The 20,646-nt window shown below is 37.9% G+C and overlaps 1 protein-coding gene across 4 annotated transcripts in view; it reads right to left on the bottom strand.

Moving 5' to 3' along the window:
- LOC142379793 (CUB and sushi domain-containing protein 3-like) overlaps positions 1-20,646 on the bottom strand; it is a 284,354-nt gene that overhangs the window by 72,930 nt on the left and 190,778 nt on the right. For 3 of the 4 annotated variants that reach the window (XM_075465063.1, XM_075465064.1, XM_075465066.1), the window contains exons 39-48: positions 19,782-19,851; positions 17,671-17,787; positions 16,303-16,512; positions 14,846-15,034; positions 13,660-13,837; positions 10,638-10,783; positions 10,028-10,108; positions 9,134-9,247; positions 972-1,160; positions 675-833 (exon numbers count right to left, since the gene is read on the bottom strand). In XM_075465063.1, coding sequence (XP_075321178.1) covers positions 675-833; positions 972-1,160; positions 9,134-9,247; positions 10,028-10,108; positions 10,638-10,783; positions 13,660-13,837; positions 14,846-15,034; positions 16,303-16,512; positions 17,671-17,787; positions 19,782-19,851 — 1,453 coding nt within the window. The remainder of the gene's footprint in view (positions 1-674; positions 834-971; positions 1,161-9,133; positions 9,248-10,027; positions 10,109-10,637; positions 10,784-13,659; positions 13,838-14,845; positions 15,035-16,302; positions 16,513-17,670; positions 17,788-19,781; positions 19,852-20,646) is intronic. The other variant, XM_075465065.1, reaches the window with a different exon arrangement.

The raw sequence follows: 20,646 nt of genomic DNA, 5'->3' as shown, positions 1-20,646 counted from the left end.
TAAGGGCTGCAAAACAGCATGCAAGCATACAAGTCACACAAGTCACTTTCTGTCTGCCTCTTGCCTTTTACAAGGAAAAAAAAATCTCCCACTGTGATTTTCTATTTTTTCTAAATTATACTTTAAAATTTACTAACATTAAAAACTATATGAAAAAATCTCAAAACAATCACAGCAGAGTGTGATAAAACTCATGGAACATATTGTACATGCATATCTGAGACTGTTCAATAAACATTTCACTATAAAAATTGTCACTGTAGTATGGCAGTAAGAAAACGGTAGGTTTTTACAAGTTTTACAGTTTAGACAAAAAACTAAATAAGGCTGCTATGATTGCATTCAATTTCTACGAGTTCCAGCAAACCAAATATGAAAAAAAAATACTGTTTTGCCACTCTTTTACTTTTTTAAGCCACTGTGTTACAAGTGGCTGAAAATATTTGTAGTTACTGAAACATATGTAAAAATATTACTTGTCACCACTGGACTTCATTAAACCAACAAGATTCAGCTTTAAATTCCCAAGAAATGTACATCAATCAACTGCTGTCCACACAGTGCTTACAATACAATATAAGTTGTGGACCCATGAAGTCTGCTGTTTAAAGACAAACATCGACTGAAACATAGCAATAATAAAAAGAGAATATGATTATAAGATGGATACATACTTTGATACTCACCCACATATCTGATGTGGAAGCCGTGACGGTTGGTGCCGTGGTCAGAGGACCAGCGCAGCAACAGCTGGTGGCCAGTGGTGGTCAGACTGAAGGGGGTTTCTATGTCCCCGCTGAGTGTTGAAAGGCTCTGACTGTAGATGTTGGGACCTGAATACAGAGTTTTACCAAAAAGTTAACTGATGTTTTATCTGATGGTCATTTCTAAATAACTTCACTGATGTGAGTTTTTAAAAAACATTTTTTATTCATGTCTCGTTTTTAACCAGAGAATACACGATTACCCACCATCAAATATTTCCAAGATGTCAAACTCTTTTTCTGTTTGAAAAACTTCAAAGGTCAGGGTGATGTTGTAGCCCTTCTCTACATTGATCAGCCATGAGCACATCTGAAGATTAGGGTAGTTATCAGGGTAGCCAGGACTTAAGATCACCCCAGTAGAGTCAAAACGCACTTCATGGGCGGGACATTGCACTGCGAACACAGAAACGGGAAATGGTCAGACGACATTTGAGGAAGACATGGTGACAACAGACGAGCAATAGAGATAGCAAGAAGAGAAGAGAAGAAAGGGCATAGAAAGAAAACAGAGGATGAAAAAAGATGAAAAAGAAGCACAAAAGAGGAGAAAGAAAGATTGAGATGGAATTCTGGATGGATTGAATGCAGGACTGGGATAAAAAAAAAAATGGAATCCTACACTGTGGTAACATAAATTATATTACAGCCACACTGATATTACACTTGAGTCCTGAGCTGGTGAGTCTGATGTTGTCACCGGGCTCCCCTGACATCAATATATCAAATAACAGTCAGGCAGTTAGGCAGCTTACTTTGCATGGAGAAATGGTGTGTAAGCACGTGTATACATGCGTGTGTATGTGTGTGAGAGAGAGAGTGAGAGTGAGAGAGAGAGAACAGAGGGGGAGTAGCCTTTGTTGCTTATAGTCTGGCATGTGTGAAATAATGACAGCCCTGTTTCTTTTATTTCATTTGGTGACAGAAGTTTCTCTTCAGGGCGTCTAGTGAAGAAACATGATGCATATAAAAGGTTAATGTGAACAACTGTTCCAGATAAAAAGGTCAGGGAAAAATTCTAACATATATCAAAAAAGAAATTTTAAAAAAAGAAAGAAAGAAAGAATATTCCTGCTGGAAAGTTATTACTAAGGTTTCAGCCCTTGGCTCAAAGATAAAAGTCTAAACCAGTAATTCACTGAGGAAAAAAAGAAGATGATCCCTTAAAACACCCAACATGCCCATAGCTTTCTTTGTGCACAAGAGGTTAGCTTGGTATACATTCAAACAGATATAAACAAAAGACTAAATCTATATGGGGCACAATTGCTATTTGTAAAAGCACTGGACAGTAATATCAAAGGTGGCAACAAATCTCAAATTGATACTCAGGAAATAAATAAAGGGGCTCCCCTAATCTTTGTTACGACATGGCCATATATCTTCATTGCCATTTTGTGTGCCAAAAACACATATATCCCCCTGTCATTCTTGCATAAAGCTTTTCCTGGCAGGCTGCTTTTGCTTTTCTTAAAAGCCTCACATCTGTTTTCATTTCCAATCACTGCACTCATTACAGTTTGTGCTCTGGGATGGACTGGTTCAGTATAAAATTATCATAAGAACGGATCTGCTGCTTCAAACTGTACTGTCAATCTCAAAGTTAAAGAGTTTTCTTTTTATAACATGGTCTTATACAGTTAGAATTTATCTGCAACCACAATTAAGCGTGTATTTATTAAAAAATGTACACAAATCAATATCTACATGTATTTGCTTTACAAAGATTTTGGTAGACAAACAGTAGAAAAACAGGAACTTTAAGCCTTTTAATGTCAACCTATTATTTTCCAGTTTCAGTTTTGATCAATTTTACCGATTCATATCAGCACTTTTTTTTTTTTTTTTTTTTTTCACAAATCATGTATAAACTTATTTGTCAATTGGAATTTGTCCCTCTTAGCATAAATCCATCATTTTTGTGGTTCTCTCAAAGCTGCACCTCTCACCTAGTTTTCCACAGACTGGGTTGAAATTTGAACTGAGCCAAAGGAAAAAAAACAACAACTGAGCGATAACTTATATGTATTGGATCTATACAGTGAAATCTAAAGTTTCAAAGTAAAAAAATAATGACTTTTGGGTATTTTGACTGAAAAATTTTCCCTAGGAAAATTGTGCGGAGTAAATTTTTGTCTGACTTAGAAGATATGGTAATGCTTGCTTATAATGTCACTATCTTTTTGTTTTGTTTAAAACTCTTTCAAATAGCAAATTTGCCATATGCTTTTCAACAGCTGTAATATCACATTCAGTGGTTCTATCTTATATATACAGTCAAAGTTTGGATATGCTTACCCATTCACTCTGAATGAGAGCAGATATCTGTACCATGTTGGCTTCAAGGCTTTATGGTGGTTTTATGAGGTGGCTGTAGCTCAGATGGTAGAGTGGTCCTCCTTCAACTAGACAATTGCTGATTTGATCCCCAACTTACCCAGTTTACAAGTCAAAGTATCCCTGGGCAATCTACTAAACTCTACTATGCTCCCCAAACAGTTCTTCTATTGGAAGTTATTTTGGATAAAAGTATCTGTTAAATAATAATGTAATGGAAAGTTTTCTATGTCTGTCATACCTCCACCCACCAACCACTGTGAAATCAAATGCAATCCAAATGTAATCTAATCCAATTAAAAAGATCTGCGTTTAGCTCCATATTTATGTAACCTTGACATGTTTTAAGTTTGTCACGACACTGCTTGATAAGTTAAAATTGTGCTTTATGTTTATTATCGAGCTCCACCCCTTTAACATACACAAGGAGCCTAAATATTAGGGACACTTTTAAACATATTACGGTCCAGTTTAGCACCAACAAAAACTGAGTTGATTGTGGGGCTTACTGCCTCATGGCTCCATTTAGCAACACCTGTGGCAGTTAGTTCATAATGCAGGCACAATAACTTCTAGATAGGATGGAATTCTAACAACATTAAACAGAATCAAAATTTGGTTGCAAGAATGTGAAAAAAGGTATAGTTATATTTTCTAAGTGAAGAGCTTTTATTCTGATAGAATCTTATTTTCACCAACATTAAGCATCAAAGGTTTACTTGCAAATTAAGTTTTGAGTTCCTATGGAAGTTTAGAACTCACAACACAGTTTTCCTTCTCCTTTTAGCATTTCCTTTTGTTGTACAACATTTAGATGAATATGAAACATTAAACAGACAGATTGTAAAATTCCAAAATGTTGTGAACAGAGCCATCCAGCTGGTAAGCGCTTATAATATTTGAGCTTCCATAAATTGTTCAATAAACCACTGTTGCCGGGCAACAAACTCAAGTCTATTCAGTGAGCACAGTTGGGGCTTAAACCATTTTCAAAGGAACCTTCACTGAAGGGATGAATGATGAGAGGCTTAAAATGTTTTAGACCCCTCAATACTTCTACTTTTGAAGATGGTTAATAAAGAACTGTGATATGGATGGGAAGCTACCTTTAAAGCAGGAGAAAATTTACTGTGTAATCATGAGGGGGCTTCACAGAACAAGCTGCATTTACCTCTGTATCCCAATGTAACACAAATACAAATAGCCATGAATAAGCACAGTAGCTCACATATATGTATCTAACTATACTCTGATTACCATACAATCACAAGTATATTACTACAACACAGTCATTTAAAGAAAACCAGGACACATCTCATAAATATATTAATAAGGGCAGATTTATTATTTTGCACCCGTCACAAAACCTCCTGAACCACTGTCAGTGTAAACTATAGACACACAGTGGTACATCGGTGACTACAGGGTGTGGACATGATGATCTCTGCACCCGGCCCTGTTTTATACGCATTTATCTGAAAATTCCCTTTTAAAGCAAAGAATTTGGGGCGAACTGTATATAAAGGACCCATCACCTTACCTGTCACCCAAAGCCAAAGCCAAAAAATAGGTATAAGCATGTTTTAGTATTTTTATGCAGAAGGAACTTGTTTTATCTCGTAGTCTCGAATTCTGGCTTGCAAGACTTTTTTTTTTTTTTTTTTTTAATAGAAGTTTTTCACTTACACGTTGGAATTGGTAAAAGGCAGAGTTGGTGTAATTCAATAGGGGCAAGTTAAACTACTTCAAGACCCAGTAATCTTGGATCAGTGGTTAAAGTTTTTTATTTTTCCTGACCAGCAACAAAGTCGGGTAATGATTTGGATTTGTTTTTGAAAAAGAACCAGTATGACGCTGGCTTCATGGAGAAGCAGCATTTAGCTGTTATGCTGCAAACAATTGGAATAAACTGCCAGTGGAGATTCAACTTTTACCTAATGTAGACATTTTTAAATCCAGGTTAAAAACATTTATTTTCTTATGTGTCTATGCATGAAATCTGCACGATATCTTTTAATTTATCTGGACTGTTGCTTGTTTTTAAATTAATTTAAATGATTTTATTTGTTTCTCTTTATTTTCTTTTATGTATTTTTAATACTTCTTACACTCCCTGCTGCAATGCTTTTATTTTATGTGAAGCACTTTGAAATGTTTTGTACATGAAATGTGCTATACAAATAAATTTGATTTGATTTGATTTGATTTGGATTCATAGGGAGACTGAAGCTAAAAGCTGAGAATGTTCCTTCAGGGGAGGGAAGAGATTTTATGCTCATCTTATATGCTTTATATGGTCCGTATTATAAGAGAAAACAAGAGGAGCCTTGCCAAGGTAAACAGAACATCACATTCCCATTGGTGCAGTTTATAATTTGTCTAAGGCGATCCGGGCTGAATCAATGTCTTAATATATCTAGTTTAAATAGATTTTAGGAATGGAATATTTACTTCACCTTAAGGGAATCAGTGTATAAATATAAGTCATTATCAATATTAAAGTTCCACTCTAGAAGTGAATCCCCAACAAACTCTGTTTTCCTCAAAAATGTAAATTCTTAATTTTCTTTGTCAGACGAAAGACAAAAAATTGGCTTGAAGGTGAAATTCTGTACCTTATCCACAGCAACTTGGCTGATTTTGCTCATGACATGGCGTATAACTCATGAAAAAGGTTAAAAACGTTATTTTTGAAGAGGAGGACACACTTTACTATGATAAACTACAGATATAATGCAGTTTTATGAACTATATATCTTAGTGGATGTATCATTTTCAGTGGTATTTAGGTTTATATGTTTAAGAACTTACATTAGCATTTTTAAAACTTTCTTACAACCCCTCATTTGATCCAAGACACGTGTCCAATTTTACGCAAGCTGAAAGCCTTATGGATTTAAACAATATGTTACAAATCATTTGAAATTGCAAAACAGTTCACATAGGCTACATATTTAAAGAAAAAAAACTAAAATAGATCTAGAGTTACTGAAAAGAATTTCTGAAAGATTAAGAATTTTCAGCAAGCAGGAACAGGACATAATTTACAGGTAAAACTAAACCTCAGTGCAGCAGATAGTTCTCTCAAAAGTATCAAGCTTAATTGTGGCTGTGTCTCTGATCAAAGCTGCTTCACAACCTTCCTCATCGGCTTTCATAAAGATAGAGCCTGGGGAAATACATTAAAAACCAGAGGTATTTAGGGATGAACTTGCAGAGACATGCAAGGACTTTTTGGTGTTATCTATATCTAATGTTATCTATAGGCCTAGGAAGAAAATGAACATAGTTGACAGTAAACAAAAGCGGAATCATGGAGCGATGGATATTTTTTTTATCCAGGTCTATCAGCATGCTGCTGACAGCAAATAGCTCCTTGTTGTAATCTTACTGTAACGGTCTCTTGGATTTGAATAGCAGGTCAACTCAAATTAAGTTCAACTCTACATGTCCCAAGGAGAGCAATTAGTTTCATGCTAGAGGTTCAAATAACATGCCCAACACGAGAAAATGTAATAAATTTGTGACTAAGAATGAGGTGATCCATGAAAATGTCAAGCAACAAATTAACAGCCCTAAAATTGTCCTAACCACGCCGACATAATGCTGGAGGCAGGTTTTAAGGAGCAGTTTGAACACGATGATTCGTCATCTTTCACATTAACAGATGTTAGGAATTTCTATCACTTACAGTTCTCATTTGAATGTGCACTTTACTGCCAAGTACTTTTTGTGCACATTATTAGTATAAACTTTAACAAGACCAACCCCTTAATCAAACTTTTGTTCTCAAAAGGCTAATGTGTTTAAAAACGAGCAATGGTTTTGCTGCGTTATCCACACCCGACCCACTGTCTCAGCATTATACAACACCATTTACAACACTTCCTTGATTGATTGCCTTTTTGTGTTAAACTAGAATGGTCCCAACATGCCATGCTCATCTGAATACAGCAGGGGCGTTTTACTGCTTAACTTAATTTGATAGCTCTGAATTTTAAATACTTGTCTGAAACACCAAAGAAAAACAGCAACAACAAGTCAGATTTCTAGTCAGGAACTGAGGTAACGTTTTTCAGCCTCAACTCTGCATTCAATTTCACAAAACTCTGGGTGGGGATGAACATGAGAAGGATGGATAGCTTTACTTTGAGCCGAGTCTTTGCCATAACAATACCCTCCGAATGTGAAAAGCTCATTGAATATGTTAATTCTACAGCGTGGTGCTGTAGCTCCCTGGGAAGAGTGGCCGTCTCTTAATCGGAAAATTAAAGGTTTCCAACATCCCCAAAATCCAAAATATATCCTTTAAAGCTTGAAATTATTTCAAGTACACTGCTGGATTTGGCAGAGCACTAAGAAATAAGCTGTCGAGAATAAGTATCCTATTATCTTAAAGCTGCCGTCGGCAGGTTTTCAAAATTGCGAGTCTAAAGTCGGAAAATTCGAACTGATACAACTCTCAGGTCCCTCCCCCAACCTCTACCAAGCTCCGAATCGCCCCCCAAACCCCTCCCCCTCTGTGGACGAGGTTGTGCACGTGAGTTCACACCAGTGTGAGCGCACACAAGCTGGAGCAGACTCACGCTCAGCAGCGTGTGCACAAGCTGTGATTGACAGGTAGGATTCCTCCACCCTAACTTGATTGGTTAAAAACAGCCGGGAGCGCTGGGTTTTTGCAAGCATGATTACAGGCTTCAGAGGGAGCTACAGATTTCTTATTTTTCCTAAACAGCCTATTTAATATTCTACTTCCAGAATCCCATGACAGTTCAAGCTAATATGACAAAAAAAAAGTTGCCGACCGCAGCTTTAAGTGACTGTCCTCTTTTAAGACAAAATAAAGTAACAATATTATATCTATTCTAATTGTTCTTTATCAGTTGCTTTTTGGACAGCATGATGCAATGTGATAATGGATCCGCTTGCTTTAACAGAGCGTGGCTGTATGCAGTCAGGATTTACTCTTCCATGTTTCAGACTCATTACTCTTAACAGCAAAGGCTAAGTAAAATCAGTGTGGCACAGATTAGGATATCAACTGCTATTTTCAGGACTTTTAGATAATAATATAAATTTGATTAAAATGTCTTTCTTTTGGTCTCTTTGACCTTTGGGAACTCCTTATTACTGAGAGATTGATATGGTATAAAGCATAATACCGTAATGAACTTTTGCTTTGGTGGTATTTTGCATTTCTTTACTTGATGAAGAAATTTCGATTGCAGCAGGAAACCATTGTCAGATGTAAAATGACCACAGGGGGAAAACCAAGATAAGATGTCAGATATCAAATAATAACACCAAAAGATCACATGGTCAATTGCAATCTAAAATCTTAAATAATACAGAATCTGGGTTTATGTAATTAGTGTTTCTTTCATGCTGTGATCACATGTCCAATACCATTACTCTCAGTTTTCAGAAATGAAATGGTGTTCTCATTAACTCAAGATTTGTGGACAGTGAAGTTAAGGGCCCTTCAAAAGATTACTATACTAGGATAGGAGGCAGGCTGATAATAAATTTCAAATGGTTTGAAACAAAACACCTGATGAAGAGGAAACATACATGTATCCCTTTGCTTCCTTACTACATTATACCTTGAAAGATTCAAACATTTGTTATTAAAACTGCTGAGCTGTAATTGGTCTCAAACTGATCCTCAGCAGTCAAATGTTGACTCTAAGGCAGAGGTATTGCTTGATCTTGGTTCAGTTGTACTCCAAACCCGTGAACCTTGATGAATTAGAATTGAGATGCTGTTTGCCACTGGGACACTACTGCTGGAGGGGGGCCTGCTGGCAGTCTGTCTGTTAAATGATGCATCAACAGCGAGTGCTGCTGACTGCAACCAACCTTGGCAGAGTGGTGTCAAGCACACTCAAAACTGAGCGTGATTACGCATGCACATAAATGCACGGGCATGTGCATGCACAATGAGAGGAAACCTTAGACATGCAAAAAACAGGATAATTCAAAGGCCACACACAAATTTAAAGACTCATGAATTCACACTGAGCAAAACTAACCTTGACAGACTGGTGGTGGTCCATCCATCTGTAGCCTCTCTCCAAGTCGGCAGGTCAGAATCTCACTGCCCACCAAGGTGAAGCCTGGCTGGCACGAGTACCGGATAATGTCTCCTGTAAGGTAATTTACACCAGCAATCATACAGGCAAGAGGTGAACGTGAAAAACATATCCATCCACCCACGCAGGCACAAACACACATCACCACCAAACTATATCAGTAAGACTCCCCAGCGCCAGTACTTGAAACAGTAATCAACTACACATTTATGAAGATTGACATTCCTTCATACTGAAGGCACTTCATTAAATTACACAGCCTTAAACTTGTACACAAACACACACTAAAGCAAAATTACACACAAATTCAAACGCACAAAGTACGGCAGCCACTAGCCACATGACTTCCACTTCACTTTGCTAATTACTTCTGAGCACTGGAAATACAAACAGCTTATGAGTACAACTAATTGGCCCTGCATTTAGACTAATATGTTTAATGCATGAAGCATGAATAGATGCTAAAACTTAAAAGGATAAGCAGAAATAAAGAAATATAGACGCAGAGGGTGGAATGAGATGGTCAATGCTGTAACATACATCTGTGCAGCAACCTTGGAGATCAGTATATTTCGTAAAATTAATAGTACACCAGAAGAAGCTGCTCCATAACATCATGGAAAAATGTATAAAAATAATCTAAATAAGAACGATTTAAACAATAAAACCAATGATTTTGATGAGCAAATGAAAGCTTGAAAAAACAGGGGAGTAAATGAATTAATGACTTCTGGCTGCTTTGCTGTCCGGGCAATTAAAATGATATCTAGTGAACGATGATTGTGTCATACATTGTCCAAGGCCTGTAAACAAGCAATATAAAACGAGACAAACCTATTTCAAACTCATCATCATCAGTAAGGATGGTGGCGTTGGCGACAGGAGGGGGTGGCTGACAAGTTCTCAGCTGGTAGGCTGTTGGAGAGAGGACAGACACAAGTGTCAGTGTATAAATTCATCAGAAAACAGAGAGAGCAAGGAACGCATGCACACACACACACACACAAGCTTGCACACATATGCATTTACTATTCAGTTACAGCAATCTATTCTCTCCCATCACAGTAAGACTTGATTAGATCATAACTTGCCACCTATCACTGTTCATGATCATCAAAAAACAATCACTAACTTTGCGGAGATGGGGAACAATCTATTATTAATCAGCTTCTCTTTGAAGTTTGGTTTAATAGTGAAGACAAAAAACTGTCATAAGGATGCATTCATCATTTATCATTACACCTAACTGGAAGCAAAACCATAAGTAGCATATGAGGGCCAAATAAGGGCCAAATAAGAAAGGACAATTAAAGACATTTAAAAGTAGGAACAAGTGATGATCAGTGCTGCGGCAGGGTTTCTGAGGACTTGAAAATCACAGGAATATTGGTCATTACAAAGTGGAACAAGGTCAATGCTCAGATGATATCAAAGAGGAGGTTACCATAATAATGAAGTTCAAAGAAGCCACTGGTGCTGAAGTCACTGTGGAACTTGATGAGGACCCGATTGGCAGTGGTGGACACACCTTCCTGTACGGAGCTGCCACTAAATTGGCCAATTTGAGGCGAGGACTGATCCGGTCCATCCCTGTTACACAGATACAGAGAGGTGGAAAGACAAGGGGGTAGTAAGAGGGGAGGGTGGGGAGAAGGTGGACAGAGAGAGGGCATGAAAGATGAATGAATAAAAAGCAGGGATAACACGCTGGGATCAAAGAGCAGGTCTATTTATCCCACACCAGTCATGTCGACTCAACAGCAACTCCTGACAATCTGGAAGTTCTATAAGAGCGTCAAAGTAGAGGTGAAAAAATTCTTGGTGGGATAGGAAGTGGCAATCCGCACCTCATTCAATCTCTCCTTTCCACCATTCATTTACATGACTATCTTCAAAACTAAAATGTTATGCACATCGCATGTTATAACAAAACTATGTAAGTCAAATGTGGCACATACATGACAATTTTGACATGTTTCAAGAGATCAGAGCAAGCCTGCAGACTCCTTCATACACCTATAATTTACAAAACTTACTGAGGCCAGGACAGTAAGAGCCACTTAAATAGGAACGAGTATTTCATTAGCGGGGACTGAGATGCACGCTGTGATGGTGAAAGCCTCTGAATGCTGTCAGTCCAATCCACCTCTGACATACAGGACTGCTGCCCCCAGTGAGAGAGTTTAACTAGATACAGACCTTGCTCCCAAATAAGGTTACAGTGAAGTGTGAAACTGACTAATGGCAAGTACTGAAATGCCAAGTTGAAAATGGAGCTATGCCCGAGGGTGAAATTCTTGATTCATGGAAACAAAAAGTTGAAATAAGCCACAGGCTGGGGTCATAGAAGCCAGATATTTGGAATGAGCTTGGAGTAGACCTGCTGCTCCAGCACTACTCCTGAAAAGAGATGGTTGAGGCAACACAAACATCTAATTAGGAAGCCTCTGGGGTGGCTCCTCACAGAGCTGCATCAAGCTCACAGGACTGGGAGGAGACCTGAGGCAAACCCAGAACATAATTACATATCCTATGTAGCCTGGGTGGACCTTCAGATCCCCGACGTGGAGAAAGAAAGAAGTGTGTGAAAAATGGCGAGAAGACAGATTTTTAGGTTGGAAATTATGATTAATAGTATGCATCTTGGAACATGACTGATATTTGCCATCTGATTCACTGGATTGAATCTGACTGTGTTTGTATCTGTATTGCAACAAAAACCCGAAAAAATGAAACCTCTTAAAATATTCTCGTTGCCCAAAGATGAATAGCTGGTAAGATAGATTGTTGTGGGGTCATAAGAGGACTTGCCATTAGCAGTAAAGCTATGTGTAAGGGATGCATTAGCTGCTGACTAAAAAAAAATCTGAATGAAAATTTTAAATCTTTGTAAGAGTGTTTAAGTTTGGACAACTGAAAATGTTTCCTTTGAGGATAGAAATATAGATATAAATGGGTAAGATAAGTTTACTTTTCAATTAGAAATTAATGTGTTGATAAAAGCACTTAATAACTGGCACTTTAAGAGAGTTCCAGGTCTATTCAGCAGAATGATGTATACATGAAATAATTTTCTTGTATATAGCCAAGGAGAACCATACATTTATTACATAGTACAAAAAAAAAATCATCAAAATTTAATGTCAGTTTCATTTGGAGTGATCAGCAATATGAGAATTGGCATTTGGGCAAGGAAATGAAATGCTGCCATCAGTGGACATCTTTTTTTAATGCATTTTTAAATTTTTTTATTCATTTAAAAACAGTAGTGCCAGTAGCTCCTGCAGTGTGAATGGCAGCCCCAGATGCTGGAAGGCATTTCCTCCTTTATCACCCATGAGGACTTCCCATGAGTGCCTGAGGCTTACTACTCAGAGGCTACACAAAGGTAAAGGTAAAGGAGAAGCAGAGACAGAGTGGGAGGCAGCTGCTGGAGTGACAGAAGGCAGGTAGTGGTGTTTACTGCGCTACAACTGTCCGTTATCACCTGAAGTTTATCCATACCGAGAAACATCCCAAGAGACTCAGACATAAAGTTTTCAGGCATACACACATTTCTGTGGGGGGATTTAGAGTTAAACATCTGCCATAAGCTTGTTTAGTTGAGAAACAGGGAAACAAATTTTTGCACATGTACAAATAAAAAATAGTACATTTGCATTGAAATCAAAAGAGGATGAAACGCATCATATACTGCTGCTACACAGAGAGGTACATTGTCGGTCATGTGGATAAATGCCTGTACATTTCAAGGTTCAAGGCTCTCTCTCTCGTAGTCAACAGTTTAGGTAATAAGAAACTTAAATAAGAATAATATAAAATATTTTATGGAATTGTGAGAATTAAAATAATTCTTAGAAGAGCACAACTACAAGTCTGTAATCAAAGCTGACTGATCCATTTTTTTTTAATCAAAACAGCACACACGTTCACTCCAACAAACACAGGTTCCCGAATTAAAAATCATCAGATGTAAAGATTCAATCTACGCTTTGTGCACGAATAGTTCTGCAAGATGTAAAAAGGGGAGTTGCAACAATTCAGTGGAAATGACATACACAGCATCTGAACATGCTTCAGGAGGAAATTAAGTCCTGTGTTGATAATGTTGACCCTTACTAATCAAAAGAATCATGAGTGATGGATGCTACATTTCCAGCCTTGAGGACGTTGTATGCACCAAGTGTAAAGATGAACTCGCTCCTTCAAGGTGAGTTTGTCTCAAAGAAATAATCCCAGGAGAATGCTTAAAAAAAAAGGCTTTTTTGTAGATATGATCAGGGGGGGGCTTCAAGGAAAAAAGGGTGGGAACGACTGATGCATAAAATCTGTTTAAGAGGTTTGTAAAGCTATAGAGACGTAACAGTTCTCTGCATACAGAAAACACGTTGTCTGATGTGTGCCGTGAATGGAAGTTCGGTGAATAATTGATGAATAATTTCATATTGACAGAAAAATGAACTTACCAAATGGTGATGTAGTCGTAGATCGGCTCCGTATTGATAATTGAAAAATTTATGTAGATGCCATACCCTGGAGGTACTCTGACAGTCCACATGCAGTCCTGGAAATGTGGGTACTCAGCAGGGTGTCCAGGAGAGTAAATTGTTCCATTCATGGATGTTACATTCCCTCCACATAGAGCTGGAGGGAGGGAAGATAGTCAGAGATGATGGATAAAACAGAAAGCCACTCTTACCTCCAGTCATAAAAATAGCTGTTATGGCTGCGTTGCCATTAACTGTTGATAAAACAAACCAGAACAGCATGCTATTAGTTTATCACGAAGAATCTGGGGGGTGGATACACCTGTCCCCACTGCGCGGGATGATCACTAGCTGCTGAGAACTTGATGACACTGACTGATTTTGACACTTAAGATCCCCCTGTCATACCCCTTCAGCCGTGTTAACATGTGACTTTGATCTGGGAGTCAAAACTAAAGCAATACCCTCAGGATCAGAAAGGGGCTGTGAACTTGCCAGGTACGATAAAAATGTGTAAGCGGCAAAACCAAACCATTTCCAACATCCTAACATACAAAGAATCTCTGATGTGGACTTGAAACGTTTGTTGCTGCCTCACTTAACTGATGAAAGATAGCTTAGCACACCTGAGTGACATCTGAGGGAACGTCATTAATTTATAACATGTCCAAGCATTGTCAGCTTTGTATTAAGACATCCAAATGTTCCATAAGTCATTATTATGGGCTACATCAGTTTATGCTTTAGCAAAGGGGTGCTAGTGAGGAGTTAGATCCTTAAATGTGCCAGAATAAAAGTTGAGACTACAAGCTCACTTTAAAAAATAAAAAATAAAAAAACTATATTTTTCTTTAGAAAATAACTTTAAAGAAAAATAACTTTATCATGGGTAATATTAATGGAAAAGCATCTCTGCCTTTACTTCAGTCACTCTCTGGCAAAGCTGGGTGTGTGATTTATAAATATTTTTCCATCTTACATTATGGCACAACTGAGAAAAACATTATTGTTTTATAGGATAAACTAAAGTTATTTGGAGGAAAACATAGGGTTTTGGTAGAGCAAAAGTTTGAGAGATCCACTGTGACTTCTTCCACATTATTTCTTCAAATGAAAGACACCATTAAGAAAACACATTGTGTTTGTATGACACACTGTGCAGTACCTTCACAGCGAGGTATCGGGTGATTCCAATTTCTGCTGATTCCATGCAAACATGTGAGAGAAGGCTCCCCAAGAAGAGTATAGCCCGACAGACACTCGAAGGAAATGGTCATCCCCACGCTGTAGTCCTGACCGATCACTATGCCGTTACGAAATGGTCGGGGGTCGGGACACCTCTGTAGCTCATAGGCTGGAGGGGAAAAAAAAAAAAAGACGCAAAGAAATTCTAAGGTTTTAACAATTTGAACATAAGAATAAAAGTCATTCTTAAAAGGTTAAGAGTACCTTAAATTAGGTAAAAACCTGGGATGAAAAAAGGCACAAAATAGGAGCTGCGAGTTAAAAATTAAATACATCCATGATCCAACAACTTGGCTGATCCACCATTAGCAGCAATGACTTATAGTAATCTATATGACGTAATCAGTCCATTATATCATTGTGGAATGCTTCTTGGTCACTATTATTTTCAACGCTGCTCTAGTTAATTCCCATTTCAGGTATTTGTTTGTTAACAACTCTATTAAAGTCCTGCCACAGCATTTTAATCAGGTTGAATCTAGACTTTGACATCACATTACACTCCTGAATACCTTATTTAACAGAGGAGTTCATGGTAGACATGTGGACTGCTGAAGCTAGGTTTCAAACTACCAAACTACTGATTGGCAGAGAACCGCTCCTCCACCTGAGCTACAGCCACACCACAAAACATGGTGCAAAACATGGTTTCATTATGATCAAACATCTCCACTTTAGTCTCAACTGTGCAAAAGACATTCTTCCAGTAGTCTTGGCTTTTGTACTGATGAAAATTTGAAAAATGGTCTTAAATGTTCTCCAGTATTGTATGAAATTCCTGACTAATTGGAGGTTATATTTCCCTGATTATAATATATTATATGACATTATATTCTATATTATACTGGTAAAGACTGGCTTTTTTATTTTTATATCCTGATAATAAAAAAGACATATCTGAGAACTGAAGGGGAGACTATTTTTTTCTTTTAGGGATGACTATAAAGTACAGCAGTTTATATTGGAATAGTATACAATGGTGTCGAAGATAGAACTCCTGGTATTTATGCTGCTACATTTTAAAAACACGGATAAACATTTCTTTGAAAATGCAAAGTGGAATCATGTTCTCAGTCTATCAAAAATACTTATTTTCAACTTTGGCTTTAAACTCAAAGACTCATGAAAATATTCAGCAATACTGTTATCCAAGGACATATGCTATTAATGTGTAAAATGAAATGAGCAGCGATATATTTTTCATTATTCTTTCAGCTATTATAATCAACCTAAGTGAAAGCATCTGCCTTGCAAGACCAATCTAAATAATGATTTTTTATGTGCTTTGCAAACTCTTGAGCCTTCTTTCACTTCAGATGCTGCTTTAATTAAAAGGGAAATACAAATCAACAGTAGCTACCAATGTTTGGGCCTCACCCTGGTACACGATGTGGAAGCCAGGCTTGTTCTGGGAATAGTCGCTATGGAAGAAGAGCGTGGTTTCGTGGGTAGTGCTAAAGAGAGAGCTGGGCACCACAGGGCCACTAAACCGATCAATCACTGTCCCCGTCTCAAGGCTCCCACTGCGCACCTCCAAATAGTCATGGACAGGCTCTGTGGAGAAGTTTAAAAACTGCAGATGGATCCCTAAAGACCAGAAAGAAAGGGTTAATCTCAAAGTGAGTCGATGTGTATCATACTTTACAATACTGCACCAATAGGTAAGTAAAAATGCACACATAAAACTAGAAGGCTCTTGTGTCAGCTTGACTGAGAGAACAGGGAAGAGAATGATACACATTTGGGGTGAGGGGAAAAAAATTCATAGGGGGATGTTACATGGGCATGACTCATTAATCAAACTATGTTCTGTAACATGTAATTAGGAATGTGAATAGAATATCCTATGTGCAACTTGTGTAAACACCTTAAAATGAAAAATTCTTCTTTAGAATAAGGTGAATATTAAGAATATTGATGAGCATATACAGAAACAATGACTGATCAGGTCAACTTACTGGTCACTGCTGGAGATTCAACATTGGCTCATGCCCTTTCACAATGTTTTGGCAAGATAACCTCTCTAAGCTTGCATATGAGGTGAGGATGCTCTCTTTGACAGACAAACATACTCACAAAAGGTCCAAATTTCAATTATGAAATGAGCATTCATCAAATATTCCTTTCCTGTCCTACTCACTTATAAGCATTTCTTGAAGATTAGAGTCAGCAGATTCAAAGGGTATGATTCTTGCTTTGGATGTAATGCATCCCAGGTTTAAATACCTTATTTATGTTATGACCCAGCTTTGGCCATAACATAAAACGAGAACTGACTTGACAGCAGAGTTTTAGAAAATAGTTTTTTTTCTTAATTTCAAGTTAAAGTCAAAGTACAAGCATGACAAGCTCAAGCAGCAAAGGTGGTGAACACTGAGTGAGCCTCACAAGGCATGCCTTTAACTGACACTATTACAGGTGAGGCCAATTTAGACAATGAAGATAATGATGTCGAGGGGATGGAACAGAGCTGTAAGTCCTGCTCAGTCTTGGTGACTAAAGTGATACAGTTCATTAGGCATAAAAAAAACACACCTGCAACACTGAATCAAATCAAAGTCCCATCATACCATCTCTGCATGTGACTGTATAGGCTTTAACTTAGTCTTGTCTTGCTTTTAACAGAATAAGGCAAACAAATGGGAGGTGAGAGAATCAGCACAGAAGACATGAGAGCTACTGAAAGAAAAATAAGAGAGGAGATAAGAAGGGAAACAGAAGGGGGCTGATAGGAGGGGTACAGACCGAAGCCAATGGGGAGTTGAACTCTCCAGCTGCAGTCCAGGCTGCTCTGGTAATTCCCTGGGAAGCCTGGGCTGAGTATGACGCCGCTGAAGTCTGTCATAGAGCCTCCACACTGAGCTGAGGGAGACCAACCGAGGAGAAAGAACATGTCACTCCTCCACAGAAGGGCTCAATGGGAAAACAAAGAAAAACAACGACTGGGAGGTTGAATATGGAAGAAGGGTTAAGAGCAAATAGTTTTTTATGTGTGTGTGAGTTCCAGTATATACATAATAACTTACTGTATATTCAGAAATGAAGAAGCATAGCAAAGCTCTTTATGCATGCGTTTGCCACACATTCAAGGCATGTGCTTCATACTTAACTAAGTTAAGTCATTGCCTTTTGTGTTTCACTGCTGAATGGTGAAGAGTTGCCAACGGCATCTCGATGTTAAATGTTGCAAAATGTTCTACAGTGACAATAAAAGAATTCTATTCTCTAGTATTAATATACAGTCTGGCCTTGTTTTGTGTATTTATTTGACTTGCGCTTGTACATTTCTTCTTAGACAGGTGAACTATGGACAACCCTGAACATCCTCTCCATGAGACTGTTATCGGAAAACAGAGTCTCTTCAGTCAAAGGCTTCTTCAGTTTGGATGCAAAACGGACCGCTACAGGAAATCTTTCCTGCCCACAGCCATCAGCATCTATAATAACTCCTTGATTTAATTGAGTTACATCAACATTTAATTTCCCTCTGGGATAAATAAAGTATTTTTGAATTTGAATTGAACAACAGTCCAATATGGGTGTTCATGCTAACATGGCAAACTTGGCTACAGTTCTTGTTTAATGGTCCTTTAAATTGTAACAAATAATGGAGGGTATATTCAATACACTGACACACTTTTGCTCAGCTGTGGCAGTGATTAACTCACCCTCTCCCATACCTTTTATTTAACTGTGCTAAAGACCACTTCAGCTTGCTGTAAAGGTTACACTCATCTCCCTCTCCACATATACAGTATAGTTTTAATAGAATTCAATGCACCTGAATGTTCATGTAACTAATTGCTGGATTATTCCATGAACATTTCTGTGGAAAATGGTGGGAGACATGAGATGTATGGCTGTTATTTCTTGGGGGAGTATAAACCAAGGCCAGAATGAGATGAAAAGAAGTAGAAAAAAAAACCTAATAGTGCTTCGTTGACCCTATTTAATCTGCTTGTTTTGTGAAATGAAAGAGAAGAGGAGAGGGACTTTAGAGGATACTATTGTGTTCGTGCAGGGGCATGCAACCACTTTGATGTAGATTTATTGGCAACAAAGTGAATAAAGATCCTGGGGTGTTCGAATGAGCGTATGTAGATTATACAAGCAAGGAGTTGAGCTGACAAACAAACACATGCATCCAAGAACATGTCTGTAACAGCATCTGTAATGCTTACATTTTATCCTGTGGCAAGCTATGAAAACCACAGGTGCGGAATATATACATGGAGAACACAGCGTACAAGCGAGCAGTTTGTCTCTGTGGTTGCAGCCATTGTCAGGGTATTTGCACTAACGTGTGTGTTTGTGAGGGTGTTGGTGTGCATGTATAATTGGGGGGAGCAAAACAGCAACATGGGGAATAAGGAAGAACAGTGCTTCCTTAGTAATCTCTGTAATCTATCACACAATAAGCATCAGAGGAAGTGTCCATGAGACAACAGGGGGGAATCAAAAATCAAACAAGACATCGAGGTGGTGAAAAACCTTATTGATTTTTAACTGAAGGGGAAAGCAGGAAATTCATAACCACCCCCCCCCCCCCACCCAAGCCATCCAAACACAACCAATATCCATTCCCTCTATTCTACGATGAAATTGCAGCCTTCCCAAATACAATAACAGGTACTCTTTCGAGCCACTGATCTATCCTGAGACAATGGCAGACTATAAGTAAAACATTGGTGTGGAAAATCCATAAATTAAAATGAAAAAAAATTAAACGAGTCAATGACACAAGCTAAATGAAAATATAAAACAAAGGGACTGAGCCTGTGTTGGATGCTACAAACAGTCTACATCATAACCTCATTTAAAGTCTGATCAATAGACTGTATAAGATGGTACATTACCTAAACACAGAGGTACGGGGTAATTCCATCTCCTGACGGGTCCAGGCATGCAAGTAATATATGCATTTCCCTGTTCAAGAAAAACAAACACGAACAATTTATTGACTATTTAATTTATTGAAAAAAATACTAAATGAGAAGAACAGATGATTTATCTTTGGAATTGGTACAAATGAGAATTTTAGATTTCTAAAAATCCTCCAATTGTTTTTAATGCTGTTAAGAGTAGAAAAGGAGCTTTCGGGGCTAGGTGTGCAGTGATAAGATCAACAGATAAATTTTGGCCTCAGATCTAAAAGTGACATTATCAGTGATAATGTTTTAACCTATTAAAATTGTAGTTCTTTCTGTGCTTTTGTGGCAGTAAATATCTTCCTGAAATGCTATATATAAACTAACAATAAACCATAATTATACCAAAGCATTGGCGTCTGTGCACCGTTTTGTTAGGCACACACAAACACGCATACACAACTGAACTCAAAAGACTCATCTAAAGTTGCTTCCGTTTTGACAATGCCCTTAAGTCTATTACTAGTTCAGACATTCAGCCTGAGGATGTGTGTAAGAAGTTGCTGGTTGGTCCAGAGAGAATGTGAAAAGAGATGAACGCCAAGCCACGATGAAAAGTCAGTGCGGGATTAGTGAGGCGACTGTGAGCACAATCCGTTGCCTTTGGCTTTAAAAGGTTCTGCAGCTAAAAAAACCTCCTGCAACAGTTACTACTCGAGGAGGATTGAAAGCTTGAAAATAGTTAAAGCTACTTGGTAACAGACACACAGTCAAAAGCTTACTCACATCCAGGAAGGGAAACATGAAAGCAAAGTATACACACACCATTAAAATAAAGACATAAGCATCAAAA

The sequence above is a fragment of the Odontesthes bonariensis genome, chromosome 5, assembly GCF_027942865.1.
Source record: "Odontesthes bonariensis isolate fOdoBon6 chromosome 5, fOdoBon6.hap1, whole genome shotgun sequence".
Classification (NCBI taxonomy): Eukaryota; Metazoa; Chordata; class Actinopteri; order Atheriniformes; family Atherinopsidae; genus Odontesthes; species Odontesthes bonariensis.
The sequence above is the reverse complement of the archived record's forward strand: the minus strand, read 5'-3'. Positions and strand labels throughout refer to the sequence as shown.